Source organism: Chaetura pelagica, unplaced genomic scaffold (genome assembly GCF_000747805.2).
Source record: "Chaetura pelagica isolate M959 unplaced genomic scaffold, ChaPel_1.0 scaffold166, whole genome shotgun sequence".
Taxonomy (NCBI): domain Eukaryota; kingdom Metazoa; phylum Chordata; class Aves; order Apodiformes; family Apodidae; genus Chaetura; species Chaetura pelagica.
This window is the reverse complement of record NW_009953758.1, coordinates 2850002-2866965: the sequence shown is the minus strand read 5'-3', so window position 1 is coordinate 2866965 and position 16964 is coordinate 2850002. Positions and strand designations below refer to the sequence as shown.

The following is a 16964-nucleotide window of genomic DNA, read 5'->3' as shown; positions in this document are numbered from 1 at the left end:
GAGGGCACAGATGAATGGTTCTGCACCCAAGTGCTGAATGACTCCTCTCCAAAAGAGATAATACCTCTGTCAAAATACACCTTTCTAACAAGAAGATACACCAAGTCTGAAAGGATTAGAGTAATTAAGAAAAAAAAAAAAAAGGTCAAACGATCTATTTTAAGACTAAGTTCCCCATGTGAGACTAGGATAACTTTAAATTAAGCAGAGCAGACTGTAAATACAGACAAGACTACCAGGAAATTTCAGTGAGAGAAGACTTAAAATGCACACAAGATACCACCTATAGCAAAACCACTGAAACACTTCTGTATAAAAGGGCAAAATGCACCATGATCACACAGCAACTAGGAACGTGAGGTGGGGGGAGACAGGGGGGTGTGGAAAAAGACAGCGTGCCTGCCTCCAGCTCCTGAAGAGTCTCAAAACTTCATCCTGTGTATGCCCACTGCTCAAGTACTTCTAGGTATTGTATAGAAGCAAGACAGTGAGAAGACATTTTAAGTGGAAAAGTTACCACTCACTAAAGCAACTTCAAATGTAAGGATTACTTAAAAACAAAAACATACACCTGAAGTCCCAGCTGCAGGAGAACTTGGTTGCTGGAGCTATACTCAAGCAACATCTTCCATGATTACTCTGAGAAACCTATCTGGAAACCTAATGCATTTCCATCCCTACCACTTCAATAATTCTTTACTGAAGGGTTCTTCCAAGTTTGGTTTCCCAATCCAAGGGATGAGACAGAAAAGGAAAGAGACCTGCTGCAAGACAAAGAAGGGAACAGATGTCTCCAGAGATAGAGGTAGGTGCTCCTTAAGCCAACTCGAGCACCAGAGACTGTATCTTGTCAACTCATGGCATCACTCAGCTGGGCTCTGTAATTTGCCCATATTACGTTCATGCTTTGCCAGCTATAGCTGCCATAATTATCATTTTTTTCAGGTGTTGCAAACTGCAGATCTGGAGTGAGAGAGGTGCTTAAAAAGAATAAGCACACACCTTCTTTAGTCTAGAGCAAGCAATTGGCAGCAACCCAGTGCAACCTAATACACCCAGTACAAGGAGCAAATTGCCTGTTAGGGACAGCCCTGTACACTGACACACAGATCCTACAGCACTGACATCTCTACATACAAAAAAAGAAAAAGGGCAGAAACAAATTCCAGTGTAATCAAAGAAAGGTGCTTTGTTTTCCTTTCCCCCCCCCAGCCAGTTCAGTTACTGCCTAATATATCACCCTGGAGGCTCAGTATGCTTTTCATAGGGAGACATGCTGCACAGTCATCGTGGCCGTCTCCATAATCACAGTGTAGTAGCAAGGAACTCATGTCCACCATGAACACCCTTACAACAGAAAGATCAGGCATGCTAGCAATGAGCTGGGAGTCCTTTCTGCATCTCAGTGACATTTTCATCACCATAACTGGCCACGGGTAGAATATCCCAGGAAGCAAACCCTAAAAATAACTTCTTACAACAAGTCAGCCAGTCCCCTAGCAAAAGGGGAGGGAACACTGATTGTATATGGTTAGCACAATTTGCTTATTACAAGTGGGACAACGAATGCCTGGGGAAACAACAGAGGCAGAGAGGAAACAGAGGAGGAAAAGCAGGTAGTGAATCTTACACCAGTTTCTCCTGCATCACCAATGACTGTCAATAGGAGATGCTTTCCCAAGTGAAAATAAACTGAAGTAGAAGCTCAGAACCAAGTCTGCCCAGAATACTATAAAATGCAGTGAAGGAAAGAGCCTTGTCTGCTAAGCACCAAAGTGAAGAGTACACTCTGCCCAGCAGCAGCCACCTTTAAGGAAGGTATTGTGGGGCACTCTCCAGCTCTGAACCATGGAACTCCAGGTATTCCTGCAGACCCTTGTGAAAAGGCATCACGCTCCTCAGCCATAGTGGACTTTTGCATCAGAATATCTTCAAAAACTTGTTGTTGGGGAACCAGCAAGCAATCCTACAAGTGTTCCCAGGCATGGCTGATATCCAAGTGGTCATTCAAAGAGCTTCTGCACATCAGAGGAGCCGAGGGGCAAGGGAAGAGCAGGACAGCAAGCCAGCCACTCCTCAGCCACGTGCTTAAAGCCACACGCTCCCCAACCAGCCTCACTAACATGCACCTAACTGGCTGCAACCCTCACAGAGCTCCCCCTCACACGGTGTATCTGCCCCACCTGCAGCAGGGCTGCCACAGCACATGGCCTCTCTCTTCCTCATACCAAGTCACTCAGCAGCAGTCCCCAGCCTGCCAGGTACTACACCAGAACAGCTGTGGCACTCCAGCTGACTCCACCTTAGGCTTCCTCCCCAGCATCCCTGCAGGTCACCAGTATCACCCCCTTGCACCAGCAAGTGTTCACTCTGACAGTCCGTGCAATGGCAGAGGGCACAGTAAGAAACTTGCAACTCATGAGGCCTCTGTGCACTTCTGAGTCACGTACAGAAACTCAGAAGTTCTGAATTGTAACAGGACATCCTGTGTGAGAAGGGAGTGTGCAATAAAGACATCTTGACAGGATCAGCCCTACGCAAACACCTGGTTAGAAGGAGTGAGGAGGAGTGGAAAAGCATGACAGGATTTTCCAGTTCCAGCTCTGCTGTCCATTGTGCTTTTCCACATGTTTTGCAGCTCTTGAGCAGCTTAGGCAGACACAGGCATGGAAGGAGGGGCTCTTAGCATCAGTACTCCACAGTCATCCTTCTTCTCCTCCTCCTCCTGCAAAAAGTCTTTCTGAACAAGTTTTCCTGTGCTGTAGGGAGGACACAGCCACAACTGCAGACATCAGGCTCACTTGCATTCGTTCTCTCTTGATTTACAGAACTTCCCCACTAACAGCTGCATTGCAGATGAACTCTCTTAAAGTGGACACGCAATAAGCAAGAAAGTAGAGCACAGAGCTGCTCCGAAGGTGACACAGCCATACCAACAACCCTTCTGCTGCACACACAGCCACTCCAATCTGTGCAAGAACTCCAGTGACACTGTCTCAACTCCACTACACACAGAGGGTCCTAAAGCACACAGCTAACAAAGAAATCCCACCAAACGAGGTCATCTCTGGACACAAGCTCCTTTCTTTTCCCCATCAGCTGTTCACATCAGGTGCCTGTGGGTTTGGATGAACCAGCTAAAATAAATATCAGACTGCAGCTGGTTAACAAACACGGTAACAGTGGCAGGGAGGCAGGTCTCAGCAGTGCCAAGTCACTGCAATGCAGGATCCAGGAATTCAGAGATGCAGAAAGAAGAATATAAATTCTTCTGGCTCAGTCCAGCTGCATGTTTCCTTGTTCCCAAGACACTCCACACCACCCCTTCAGATAAGCTAACTGCATCAGTGAAACCAGAGTTTTGTTTCCAAGATGGAAAGGAAGTTTTATCTGTGTTTTTCAAATGGAGAAAAACTTCAGCAGCTAACATTTCATATTTCATCAGGAGATGAGCAGGCTGAAAATCCTAGAAAGCCAAGAAACTTCCTGACCCCTTTGCAGGGTGGTGGGAGAGAAAGCTTTTTAAGCTCAGCTTTGGGACTACTGAAGAAACTAAGTGTACACAGCCAGAAAGAGTTAGCAAGGCACAATGTACTTTTTTAAAGCTGGGTAACCAGCACTGCAGCAACATAAACTGGTAGCAGCAGCTAGAGTAACCTGGACTTGTCAGCAATATTTTATAATGGTTATCAAAAAAGCAAACTACCTTATTCCTCTTTTTTCACATCTCTGTTGCTAAACTTTGCAGTTTGGAGAAGCGTTGAGGGCTTGATTCCCAGTCTGCTGCTACAGAAGTGCTTCCACACAAAGGACGAGCTGACCAACACTTCACTCCTCTACATCATACTTACTAAGCGCAAGAACAATTCAAACAGATAGAGGAGGCTGTGGATCATTGCTTTGCACTGATCAGGCAACACCGTAATTTTTAATCCAAGCAACTTTATAACAAGCAGTAGATGCAACACAGTATTGTATCTGCAGAGCTGGCAGATTCTAGTCCAGGTGACATAAGAGTCAAATAAAAACGGGCAGAGCTAGAGTCACATTCCTGCACAAAAATCCTGCGATACAAAAATTAGGAGTATTTCAAGTAACACAAGAGCTGGGAGTCAGAGTTTTAACTTGCAGGGAAGAAGCACATCCGTTGCAATTGAGCTTTGTCTCTGCACTGGCATCAGTTGCAAAATAAAGCTGTGCAACTTCAACTCTTCTAATCTCGCAGAGACAATCTCCTCAAAGGACATTTGATACCCAAAGCTTACATGGAGAGGCCACAAAGCAGGCAAAATTAAACTTAACAGCATACCAGCTGTTTGGGCAAACAACAGGAAGAACTTCTGCATGGCATCACCAGGCTATACTGTTGATTAGCCTCCAAGAACCTTCCAGCAAGTCCCTGTGGGTTGCAAGGGGCAGTAAAAACCATTTCCTTCTTCCATACCTATTTTAAACTCCAGCCACCCTGGGTGATTTCTTAGGCCATCACTCATGAAATGGCCATCACTCCTGAAATATTACACACTTTTGACATAAGGTTGTAGGAGGAAAAAACAAAACAAAACACAAAAAACCTAAATATACATGGACATTTTTAGAATGACAGCTGCTCCACGACAGTAGAAATGCTGTGTATTTGACAGGCACTGGAGAACAATACAGGAAGAGGTTTAATGAGCTGTTTTTCCTGCAAAAGCTTACAGGGCTATTTGAAATGTGCATCTAGTAAGTGCATCCCAGAGCAAGCACTGGACTATTCCCTCTGAAGTCACATTCCAAGTCAGGTGTATGACATCAGGTCTCTTAACAGCAAATACAGCAGCAGGATGAAAACACATATCTCACACATCTCCAGAACTGCAGGGAACTATACACACTGTTGCACAGACAAGGAGACCCCTCACTCAGAAGCAAGACCACCACCTGCAGACCCCTCTGGAACATACAGCGGATTGGGAACAAAGCAACAGGTTCAGAAAATAATCTCCTTCAACAAAGAAGTCAGAGTAAACCCTATCTTCTTGAGCTACCTTATGCTAAGTCCCATCTGTAAAAGAAGAAGGCTCAGAGGAAGGAAAAATTCTGGTGCACTTAAGTTTAAAGATTTCTATCTAGTCCTTCTCCCTCCTTTTTTCACCTCAGACTTCAGGGTGTGTCAGATCACTTCTTCTTTCCTCACTCCTCCCCTGGGACTAAGTAAACCTCCTCCTTCAAAGGAGAGTTGTCTTAAACATTACAAAATTGTATCTCTCTCTTCATGACCATCACTTACCACAGTCTGCACCAACTGACTTACTGGAGGTAACACAGTAACAGCGGAAGATAAAGCACAACCAAATAGTGTTACTCCACTAGACAAGCTGCAGCCTATATCTACAGCCTCACTCAGGTGCTTAGAAGAGAAGTGAGGAAAGGAAAAAGAAAGAAACATCGCCACAATCTTTCAGGAATTGGCTTTGGAGCCTTAACATCCTTGTTCTCACTCATAGCCTGGATTTACAGCAGCTTAAAAAGTCCACTGGGATTTGAGCTAGTGGGAAAGACCTATACCATTAATTTCCATAGATATTAATGTCTCATTTAATAAACAAAAGCTTTAAGTTGAAGAAGCCCTTCTAGAAATGAACTTGTTTTAATTACCACAATTCTGTCTTACTAAGTCTACAGTCAAACATTTTATGCTAGTATGTGTATTGCTGCTCAGATGTTTGCTGGGCATGACCACCTAAGTCTTTCCTGAAGCAGCCTGCAAAGAGGTGCCATGGTAACTTGTAGTACTGCAAACAACTAAGTGGTACCACCTTTTGAGCTACGGGGCACCAAGACTTCGGGCACCAAGCAGCCCTCACCAGCTCCTCACTCTCCAGCCAACTGCAAATCAGTAATTCTTCTCAGACCAGTTCTAATAACGGTAAACCTCCACACAGGAGACTGCAGCACAGTGTAGTAACAGGACCTCCCTCAGACTCCAGTGGAGGGAAAACTGCCCAAGCCCAGCCTCTCCTGCAAACTACCTGCCCACCAGCCAGGGCCTTCCCCACCATGTTGTCAGCTCCAATACACAGAGACAACATTCTAGCTTTAGAAAGGGAAACCAGCAAGGACAAAAACAGTATGCAGGGTCAAGTCCAGTATCACCCTTATAGTGCCGACATGGTTTTGCATCAGACATTTTCAATAACAGCCCAGTGTTATCGATAACACTAGTGCAGGCTGTTTAGCTTCACGTTTGACAGTCTGAAACCCAGAGGCAACACTGAAACTTCATTATTTGCACCAACTCTGATGCAGAAAAGCTCTAAGCACAAGGTAGAAAACTAGAGTTATTTGTAGCTATAGGGAATAGAAAAAAATGCTGAAGCTAGACAACACCTTTACCCATTTGTTACATTTCATCTGCCCAAACAACTCAAGTTCTGATTATTTACTCAGTGAAAGCACAGGTGCAGTCTCCCTCCTCTTTAAACAGGAAATCTGTCAGAGCAGTGTTGTCCAGAGTTTAGACTGGAGAAGAAATGCCAGTCTGCATTCCCCATTGCCATCCCAGTGGCTACAGGAGAGTGAGCCTGGTATGTCTCACTAAGATGCTGCCCTTCATCACCACCTGCCCTCTTCCTCCTCCCTTCCCTCCTATGTGAAAGTTTAATCCTTTGGCTCACATGCATCTGGTAAATTTTGCAGTCCCTGTTTGCCACTGTCATCATGGCAACAGCCCCCAGAGATAAGCCAGCAGCTCTGCCATGGCAGGCAGGCTTCTGCTGCCTGCCTTCTCTGCCATTTAGCCTTTGGCTTGAGAGGCCTACAAAGAGCAATGCCTGCTCTCAGGCTCATCTTCACAGGCACCTTCCTTCCTTAGAGACATGTTTGCATGGGGTTTGTTTTTCTTTTAAATTAACTGTGTCTTCATTCCCACAATACCTACTCTTTTCTCTGAGACAGCTCCCAGCTCAATTTTTGGGACTCTGACAGAATCACACTAACAATAACACTGCAAACAGAGATGGCACCTTTGCTGCCCCAGAGAAAAAGGGTCTTGTGCTTAACAGCCAAATCTCCTTCTATCAAAGATAAAAGATCAGCCAGCACCCTTTTCAGAAGCAGGACACTAACCTGGACTTGTCCCAGTGCCATTGCTAAGCATACTCCAGCCATGGGCAAGAAAAGACAGCCCAGGGCTGCAGGTGCTTGGACGGCGACTAACTCAAGACGGGAACTTTGGATTGAAGCAGCAGGACAGCAGGTCACCACTTCATAGAGCTATGTAACTCCTGCTCTCAGGAACGTAAGGCAAAAAGTGCAGAGAGTACAGTACCACATCTATACACACACGCGCACACACATTCTCTGAAAGGTCATCGCATTGACTCAACTCACATCTCAGAGACGGGGAATTCTTCTTCTGACTCTGCCAGGAGCAGAGCGAGACAGATCCCAACACCAAGAGTAAAGTCACAGTTATCTCCTTTCCTGACCTTGTCATAAAAAGGCAAGATACAACATTAACCAGCTGTCCTTCCATTTTGGAATTATCCTCAGTCATCAGTAATTAGCTGTTTGCACTAACCACCATCCTCCCCAATCTTCTCATCTAACAGGTAGGAGTGATAGGAATTCTGCAATATCCTTCAGGAGGAAAAAAAGAGGGTAAAATAGCGTTACTAAAGGGATAGTTTAAATCCAAGTACTATAGATTAATGCAATGACTGGTTATAATAACCGATCGGCCAGAGACAGAATCACAGAATTGCCAAGGCTGGAAAAGACGAACATTCAAAACAAATTCTTAATTAGAAAGAAAGGGAGCTGGAGAGCAGCAGGTAGAAAAAGCTATGAGGAATCAAAATCTAACAACTACAAACTCAGTTTCCCCAGAAAGCTAAATCCCTGTCCCACTGATCTTCAGCTACCCTCAGCGGTCAAAATGCTTGTTTCTGAGACACTGTCATCCCATTTCTTCAGAAATATTCTGCAACTGCTCTCAAAAAATCATGCAGGCAGCAATACCAGAATGCCTGGGGAGCCATAACCTAAGTATATGATGATATTTAAATAGACAATTAATTTAAGAAGGTACAAGAAAGAACCTGAGGTCAGACTAAATTTTGATGCATTAAGCTTACGGTTACAAGGGCCAGCGGGAACTACACTTGTTTAAGTGACAGTTTGACATTTCCTGTATGCACTAAAAAAAATTATCTAGTGAGCACCTCAAAATTTTAAGTACACATTTGTCCACCAGAAAACAAGGCACCCCAGTTTTCCTCAGAATGACTACTCGGAGCATTCATACCACTTCTCTTGCAGGTAAACAAAGTGAGACCATCCACATTTCTTTTTACAACATTCAAAGCTTCTTTCCTGTGTTAGTGATCCGGGTGCCAGCTGATATTGTCCTCTTCCCCAGGCCAAAACTGAACTTTTTTTTTTTTTTTTTAAAGTCTATTATCTTGGTGAAAATTGGGAGATTCAAAAACTGAGCAAAGAAAAATAAACACCTGAAACACCAATACAGGTGACAGGCCAGAATTCATGAAAAGACAGGCAAAGTTGTGAAGTAGATAGATGGTGCTCATAGGTAGCACAGTGGAGAGATATTTTTATATTAGCATGCTTCCCTTCTGTCTTAAGCCAATTTGCAGGGCCAGGAAAACTACAATACTTCCAGGGCATGGAAGGGAACTAAAAGATTGTCATAATCCTCTCTTAGAACAGTGGTGCTAACACACTGGGTTTTTGTGGGTTTTTCTTAGGTTTTGTTTGTTATGGGGTAGGGGGAGTGAAGAGGCAAGCACTCGAGATTTCTGCATGATGCCCCCTCTGGCAGTGATGGTTTTGGTATTGTCCCAAGAAGGATGAAATTTAGAGGGAGTGAAATTTCCATGCTGCACTCCAAAACCAACAAGAAAACCTCACAGCTTTTGCACTGGATCCTTCTTACAAGAAATTCAAGTAGCTCTCCCTGCCCCAAAGATCTCCAGTGTGCTCAACATCCTGCTCTTCACTGGAGGGACACCTGAAAATACTTCACTTGTGGCTCACTGATCAGAGTAAATGCTCTAGAGCCAAGGGCTTTAGGACACGTGCGGGAATTAGTATAATCACATCTCTGCTGTACACAAATCCAGTTTATATTGGGAAAACAAGAAACCTGACTCTCTTGCCAAGCCCCTTTCTCCAACCTCACATGGAAGCAGTGGGAACTCCTGCCCAATCTGTGTGCCCACTGCCCCCCCTCCTCATTGTTAAACTGGAAATTTAATACACAATGTGACCACTGAGAAGACAGACACAAGCTGAAATCCTGTCTGCTCTGTTCCAGCTCCTTTATAAAATATACAGCGTAAACTGAGAGGCAACCTGGGGTAACCCCAACTATCACGAACACCCACAGCAGGAAGAAGCCAGCTTCTGGCCATAAAGAGGCACAAAAAACGCCAGCCTTGCACCATTCACCACCCGAGTCTCTGTCGGTTCTCAGGCGCTCTCCTGCTCACATCGATGTGTTGGGGTGGGCAAAGAGTCAGACTGATCCTCGGAAGCCCCCTACCAAGCTCCCAGTCCCTCCACCAAGGTCAGGGTCTCTACTTTTATCCCCTCACCCCTTCTCCTAACACCTCTTCTAGTGATATTTCCCCTAGTGGCACGTATTGCTTGAACCTCCGTTCCTCTGAGCGAGGGGCTGCAGGAGGAGGCGGAGAGGCCGAGGGGGGAGGCTGCTGGCGGGAGGTAGCGGGTTGCAGTTCTGACATCAGCAGAGCAGCCCCCCCGCCGCCCCCGCCGCACGCATGTGTGCTGCGGTGCAGAGCCGAGAGTTCAGCCACTCGCTCTTCACTCACCCCCCGATTCCTCCCCTGCAGCCCCTTTCCGCAGTGCCCAGCCCCTGACGGACACCACGCCAGGCAGCGCCTCCCCCTCCGCCCCGCACACACCACTCCGGAGGGCACAGCGTTCCCTACCTCCCTCCACCTGCGTGAAGATCTCCAAAAAAATCCCCAGCCATTACTGCGGTTGATCTCACACCTATGCTCCCTAATCACAGCATCGCTCAGACTCCTCGCAGGAGGCAGAGGGGAGAAGGAGGAGGAGGAGTTGAGGCACAGGGAAGCTCTTCACACTCAGCCTAAGGCCCACCCTGCAGAAAAGTCAATTCCTTCTCTCACACCAAGTGACCAGAGCTGATTTGGTTGCTCAGCAAGTAACAGCTGAACAGACAGTTTGATTTGCCATCCTCTGCAAGAAAGGACGTTTGTGCTCAACCAACAAACACAGGCACACGCAGAGGACACCTATTACGGGACATTTCTACCCGAGGTGGGATTTGCACTTCAGCCATCTGCAATCCGTGTGCTGGGCTCTACTTGCTTCCACGCAGAGCAGCTTTGCCAGGCTGCAGTGCACCATCGCTGCCTGAATCTAATTCAAGCGTGTGTACTGTAGCCCACAGGGGACTTTAAACCTGGCAGCCACAAGAGCAGTCCAAGAGAGTCCTAACTCAAACGCCAGCTAAGAACATTTAAAGAGCAGATTAAGAAAGAGGTTAGGGACTGATCCTCCTAAACTTCCTCTGCAGCATTCAAGCTCAGCCTTTCAGTATCCAGGGAAACTATAACTGACACCTCCAAAAAACATAACGTAAAGCCCAAATCAGCAACCACTACAGAACTCAAAGCCAGGGCAAGAGACATGCAAGAAAAAAAGTCTGAGCTGGAAGTGTAAAGAGAGAGCTTTTTTCCTCACAGGGTATGATATATAGAAGTAATTCCCTGCTCCTCCCCCAGTCCACATAATCTCATACAGGAATAACGACAAAACAATTGCGTAGACTGCAAATTGTTATGTGTTTTACAGATTTGGAAAGATGGAGAGCAGGGGAAGAATCCAACTCTTTAGGCCACAGGCAAAGCCACAGTAAGGAGAAAACAGTGGTCTAACTTCCAAGGCAGCTTTTTTTTCTTTTTTTCATCAAGAGATGTCACTTGCAAGAGTTGAAACATACAGATTTTCAGCAGCAAACAAAATGTAACAATAGATGTAATCCAAGAGGTTTCTCCCCCCCCCCCCCCATACCTAAAAATCAAGGGCAAAAAAATCCTACACATGGTGGTAGAATCACTATATACTATTTGGCATAAACAACATTTGAAAAACTAACCCAGGATAGATCCTGCCTACCTCTTTCCAGTGCAGGACTATCTCTTAAAGTATATACTGGAGAGTCAAATCCCTGATATTTCCCTACTGCTGGTAAAGCTACTACTTCTCTCTTGATGCTTTTGATCACTGCAAGCAATTTTACTTTATTTGAACTTCACCGCTGCCCAGGAATTGAAGCACTACTTGCTATGAAATTTCATGTTCAACAAGTATTCTGGCAACGCCCACAAGACAACTTCCAAAAAATTACAGTTATTACTTCCCTCTGTCTGTAGCTCTGGTAAAAGCCTGTGCATTCAATCCCATAGGAATTTCAGACTGAAGCATTGTATTTCCCCCATATGTAATAACCACTGGTCTTGTGTGTCAGAAGAATGCTGACTAAGGTGAAGTCTGTTTCTCCTCCCATTCCACAAGCATTTGGCTCCTATTTAACATTAAAGTTCTTGGCATACTCTTCACTGGGAAGTCTTAAGCATCAACACAATGTGAATAATATCATACACTTCATTAAAGCCAAAATACTAATTTAATCTAGACCAGCTCTTATTGACATGATTTATGAAAAAAGAGAGAGAACAAGCATCCAAAAAAACTGAGACAACAGAGAAACAGAGTCTCCTCTCAACATCTGACTTCATATTTTACAAAGGGTGAAAGCTTACTAGACTGAAGTTGTTAGGACCGCCCTTCACAATGATCAGCACCACAGTCATCCTCCTTACTTCCAGGGAAGCCCTGTAACAGCACCATGCCTCTTCAACTCTTTACTACTTTAAGAAAACAGTTTGATAAACATGTCAAGCAGAACCCTTTAAACTCATACAATTCACCCTGAAGTGTTCCTCTTCCTCCTTTTTCAGCTACGTGCAGCAAGCTATTCAGCACTTCTCAATCAGCTATCTAGTATTTCTTTATCAAGAGTATTGAAAAAAGAAGGTAACAAGAGGAACTGTGAAAGGAGAATAAGGGTTTGTTACCATGACCCTGGACATAAGCAAGGGAAGCACTACAGCAGGCAAAAACTTCTGTGAAGCAGCAATGGCCTATATGTACTTCCCAGCAGCAGCAAGACACTGGCTCCTGAAGCAGCAGTTACTACATCGGGTATCTATACATGTTCAAATTCTGTTAGAAAATGTACAATATGTTAAATGTAGCTATTGCTGGCCCTGTGACCCAGCCTAGAAGAAAACCAACAACAGGGGAGGCAGGTCAGGAGGGTGGGTTAACCCTGCGCAACAGGCAGGCACACAGCTGGGCATTCATGCGTGTGCACTGCTGGACAGACACAGCCTCCCCAGGGAGAAGTGCCAGCTGGGGAAAGGAAGCATCAGGCGATGTATATCCAGGATACTACAGAATTAACATCGTAATTCTCCTCCTCTGGGAGACATCTTCCTAAAATGCCTTTCCCTGAAACTTTTTAATTTCAGGTTGCTGAATCGAATCTCCCTAATCACTGAATTACAGTTGCAAAACCTAAATAGGACACATTTTTCTTCAGTGCTTTAAAGACCTATTCCAAGGTGAATTCACTAGTTTCCATCAAAATTTAAAATTCTTTTTCTGTACTAATCACTTGAGCTATCGGCAAACACAGCTGGAATAACTGAGGAACCTATATATTCACCTGAAATCATCATCTACACTCTTTAGCCCTCAGACAAGACTTCAATGAAACCTGATCATTCCCTTGTTTCTGATATACTTCTGTACTAGAAGATACATCCATTTCCTTTCTTGACTCGTCACACTTGCCCTCTACCTACCTAATACCTTTTTAAGTAAAACTTTGCCAGCTGCCTCAAGTTACATTGCTGAGGAACAGACTAATATCCTCAATATATTGTATTTATAGGAAGGTATGAAATCTAGAAAGTAAGAAAGAAATAAAAACATGGCCTATATTCACCCATACTTACTTTTCCTACTTACTGGGTCATACAACTGTCAATATGAGTATCACCTAAATATGAACAATAATAAGAATCTACATATTGCTCCCTCTGTAACTCATTAGGTGCTTGAACACTTAAAAAATGGAATAATTTCTTTTGCTACTTTTGGACTTTGTTAATACATTTCTGAGTTTTGTTTCAACTCTACTCATCTTGCAGGTTTCCCCATTTTTCTCATCTCCAGAGTTAACTTCAATACTTCCTCCTTTGTCAGCAAACTGTTTCTCATTTGCAATCAGGTCATCAAGCTGCCATCTCCCTTCTCAAAGTAGGGCCGTGTCCATCAGTATCTGAGAAGATGGCTCTCCTGAGCTTTAGTCCTTGCTATAGGATGGATGGGGAACTCTGAGGAGTGAACGTGACATTTATGTCTGCCAGCAATGCAACCCTTCAAACCTCTCCCATACTAAGCTGGACTAATTTTAAACTCAAAAGATTGGATATTCTACCTACATTACCAACTGACCATGGAGGGGACACCAGTTCTTACAGGATCTGCAGCCACCTCCTAAACAATCTAGGGCTCCACTGGTTGGTCACCAACACAACCTCACTCAGGCTAGATTCTGACACAACACAGTATCACATATACTTACTTCTACAAGCCAAACAGACAAACCCCCCAAAAAACCTGCATGGCACTCTCTACTTCTGGCGCTACTTCTCTGTGCAAACTACAGTAAATGAGTTTTTTTCAACATTCTTCAAGCTATCTTCTACTCTCATAATCGCATTTCATATTCCAACAAAAAGAATACATCTATTTTTCCCTTTATAGGGATTAGGCAAAATATTCTTCACTTCTAAATCATTATCAAGATCATTTGCCACCTCCTCCTGATATTTTTTTTTTTTCATTTTCCAGTCAACTCCCCTACTAAGCCACCTATTCAACTAGCAAGATAGTCAAGGACCTAATATATGAATTCTGTAAAATCTGAAAGGCCTCTAAGGACTTAGATCGTGTCTTGCTGATGTCTTCTAGAAACAGTTGCCTCCAGCAGCTCAACTTGTTGCATTCTGCTTTCAGCATCTTCTACTACAGTTCAGTATATTTTACTGCAGTTCAGTTTCTTTCACTCTCCCCCTCAAGCATCCCACATGGGTGGGGTGCACCCTGCAAAGGATTACCTACACACTAGAAGGTACACATTCCTTGCATACTACAAGGTACACTATCCTTTGTGCATACATACATCCCTGGAAAACTGAAGACAGAGTTTGGGGGAAGAGTTAAGATCTTTTCTCTTTTTCTAAGATTACAGTCTGATTTCAACTTTTTGAAGAATCCAGGACTAACAAAAGCAAAAAATAAATACTTTTTCTCATTTGTTGAGAAGTCAAATTCACAAGATTTCTCCATCCAACCTATTTTTGCCTTTGAAGGCAAACTTGCTCATTCCCAAACACACCATGTTCAACTACAGCATGAAAAGAGCAAGGAATATAGCATCTATCCATCAAAAAATAGAACAATCACATCTATTCTGGTAAGACAGATCTCCTTGGTAGAAAAGATATTCAGCAAAATCAGTCTGCAACACTTCTCTTTAGTATGAGTGATAGGTACACACAAATGTACACAAATCTTCTATAAACACATCTCCCGCTCAGTTGGCAGATGAAAGATCTCAAAAAGGAAAAAAAAACACAACATCACTTCAGAAAGTAACTGTTTCCAGATACAGGATTTTTTCTATCATCCTACACTACTTCTTTTCAATCTCATCTTTGCCACACAACTCGATTATTTTTTAACACTGAAATCATGACTGATACAAGCAACTTCAGATTCCTTAAACTTATTACAGCTTCACCTCCAGCGTAGTATTTTCTGTTGATAAAAAGAAGAAGGGTAGATTGTGACACTAACCTCTGGCTGACAGTTTTTTGGTGTTGATTATTTTTGCAGCATATTCCTGTGATGAGCTTTTCTTTACACATCTGCGGACCACAGAGAAGGCTCCCCTAGAAGAAAAATAAAGAGGATAGGAGCTACAAAACTGAAAATGAGAATACAATAGCAGCAATTTCTATCCAAAGAGTGGACCAGCTTAAAGATAGGGCAGAAGACATAGAGAGAAGGGAAATAACACATGAGAATCTGATGAACAGTGCATGCTGTCTGATCAGCAAATAAAACCTAGACTATATGAAACTCAAGCCTTCTGAAGATCGCTCAAGCCCTCTCACAGGCAGTGTACCAAGAACAGCACATTTTGCAGGGAGCGAGAGACCATATGGGCAAAGAAACAGGACATGAAGGGATTGATGAACAGGAGACACGCAGCCTAGAACAACACTGCAAACACTAGCCAGTAAATCCATCTCCCAAATACAGTATCTCCAGCAGAGGATATTCTCGGGAAATTCTCCCACATTCAAGTGCCAGCTCAGTCACAAAATTGCTGCAACACTTTGCAGAAGTTACTAGTTCTCTTACACCTCTATACCCACCTGCAAAATGGGGATAAACATTTACCTATTTATGAAGTGAGTAGAAAACTATGAGGCTCTGTATATTTTCTCAAGCTGGAACTACTGATATTATTACAACTATTCCAAAGAGCCACTTGGAGAAGAGGTCTGAGAGAGGGGGAAGAAGGACTTCTGTGAGGGAAAAAAAGAGATAATAAAACAACCACAGTAAAAAGATAGGGAATCAACACCTACAAAACCACACAAATAAGTGCTTGAAAACAGTCCTTTGTAAAAAAAAAAAAAAAGGTGGGAAAGGAATAACAAATGTCTTTGAACGAAAGATCTGAAAAGGGGAAAAGGACAAATAAGAGGAAACTGGCAGAAAATTCCAAGTTCTTCAGACCAGGAATGTGAACCCATATCTATGGGCAAACGTACATAGCTGAAGTATATGAAAGGGGAGCAGAGACTACACAAGGGCCCCACAAGACAGCCCTATGGAGAGCCTAAAATAGCTTGAATCCTCCTGATACTGCAGAGTCCTGCCTTTTCTCCCCTTACTCAACCTCTACATAAAAACCAATAGGCAGCAAGGTGAGCACCAGCACTGAGACCCAGGCTTGGTGACACACAGCTGCAGCAGTGTGGGGAGGGACGGGGACACTGGGCTGGAGAGAAGAGATGCAGCAGAGCCCAGTAGTTGGTGCAGAAAGGGAGGGAGAGCAGCAGCACTCAGGAAAGCACTGTCTCCCTAATCCTACCCTGGCCGTTGCTATGCTGCTTTCCTGTCCTACAGGGTCCCCTCCAAAGCCTTGTCCTAGGGTGCAGCAGCAGGTCTGCCAATACACACACAGTGCGGAAAGGAGGGGTGGAGGAAGGGAGAAGCGCGGTGCAGCAGCACCTGGTCCTTTTACAGGGACAAGGAAGTGAGGACTGAAGCATCGCAGAGTAGCAGTAACAGTGCCGTGTCCCAGCGCAGAAAGAGTTGAAGGGAACGGCAGCGTGTAGCAGGGAGACGGTGCGGGGAAGAGAACGTAGCAGCCTGGTCATGAGGAGGGCAATGGGGGAAGAGAGGAAGTCCCGGGGTGCAACAAGGGCGCGCAGCCCGCGGCGGGCTGCGAGGACACCACATCCCACAGCGGGCTCGACCCAGGGGCGCAGAAACACCTTTCCCTCCAAGCGGCGATGCCACTGGAGGGGACAGGGGGTTGGAAAGCAGGATTACAGCGCGACAGCTAATCCTTCTCCGGCTGCCAGGAAAGCCGGGGCGTCGGCACAGGGCTCCCGGCAGCGCCGGCGGGTCCCAGGGCCGGGGCGGGCGGCGGGGCGCGCAGCGGGCTCCGTACTTGCCAAGCTCCTCGTAGAGCTGGTACTCGTCGGTGAAGCGGGTGCACGTTGCCGTGGTGGCCATGTTCGGGCTGCGGGAGG

General features: G+C 44.8%; 1 protein-coding gene across 8 annotated transcripts in view; it reads right to left on the bottom strand.

Annotated features, from left to right (window-relative positions):
• The window catches only part of CAMK2G (calcium/calmodulin-dependent protein kinase II gamma), a 115018-nt gene extending 98060 nt beyond the window's left edge, over nt 1–16958 (bottom strand). For all 8 annotated transcript variants that reach the window (XM_010000759.1, XM_010000754.1, XM_010000753.1 and 5 more), the window contains exons 1-2: nt 16883–16958; nt 14989–15083 (exon numbers count right to left, since the gene is read on the bottom strand). In XM_010000759.1, coding sequence (XP_009999061.1) covers nt 14989–15083; nt 16883–16947 — 160 coding nt within the window. In that variant the 5' untranslated portion in view covers nt 16948–16958. The remainder of the gene's footprint in view (nt 1–14988; nt 15084–16882) is intronic.
• Between the last annotated feature and the right edge of the window lie 6 nt (nt 16959–16964).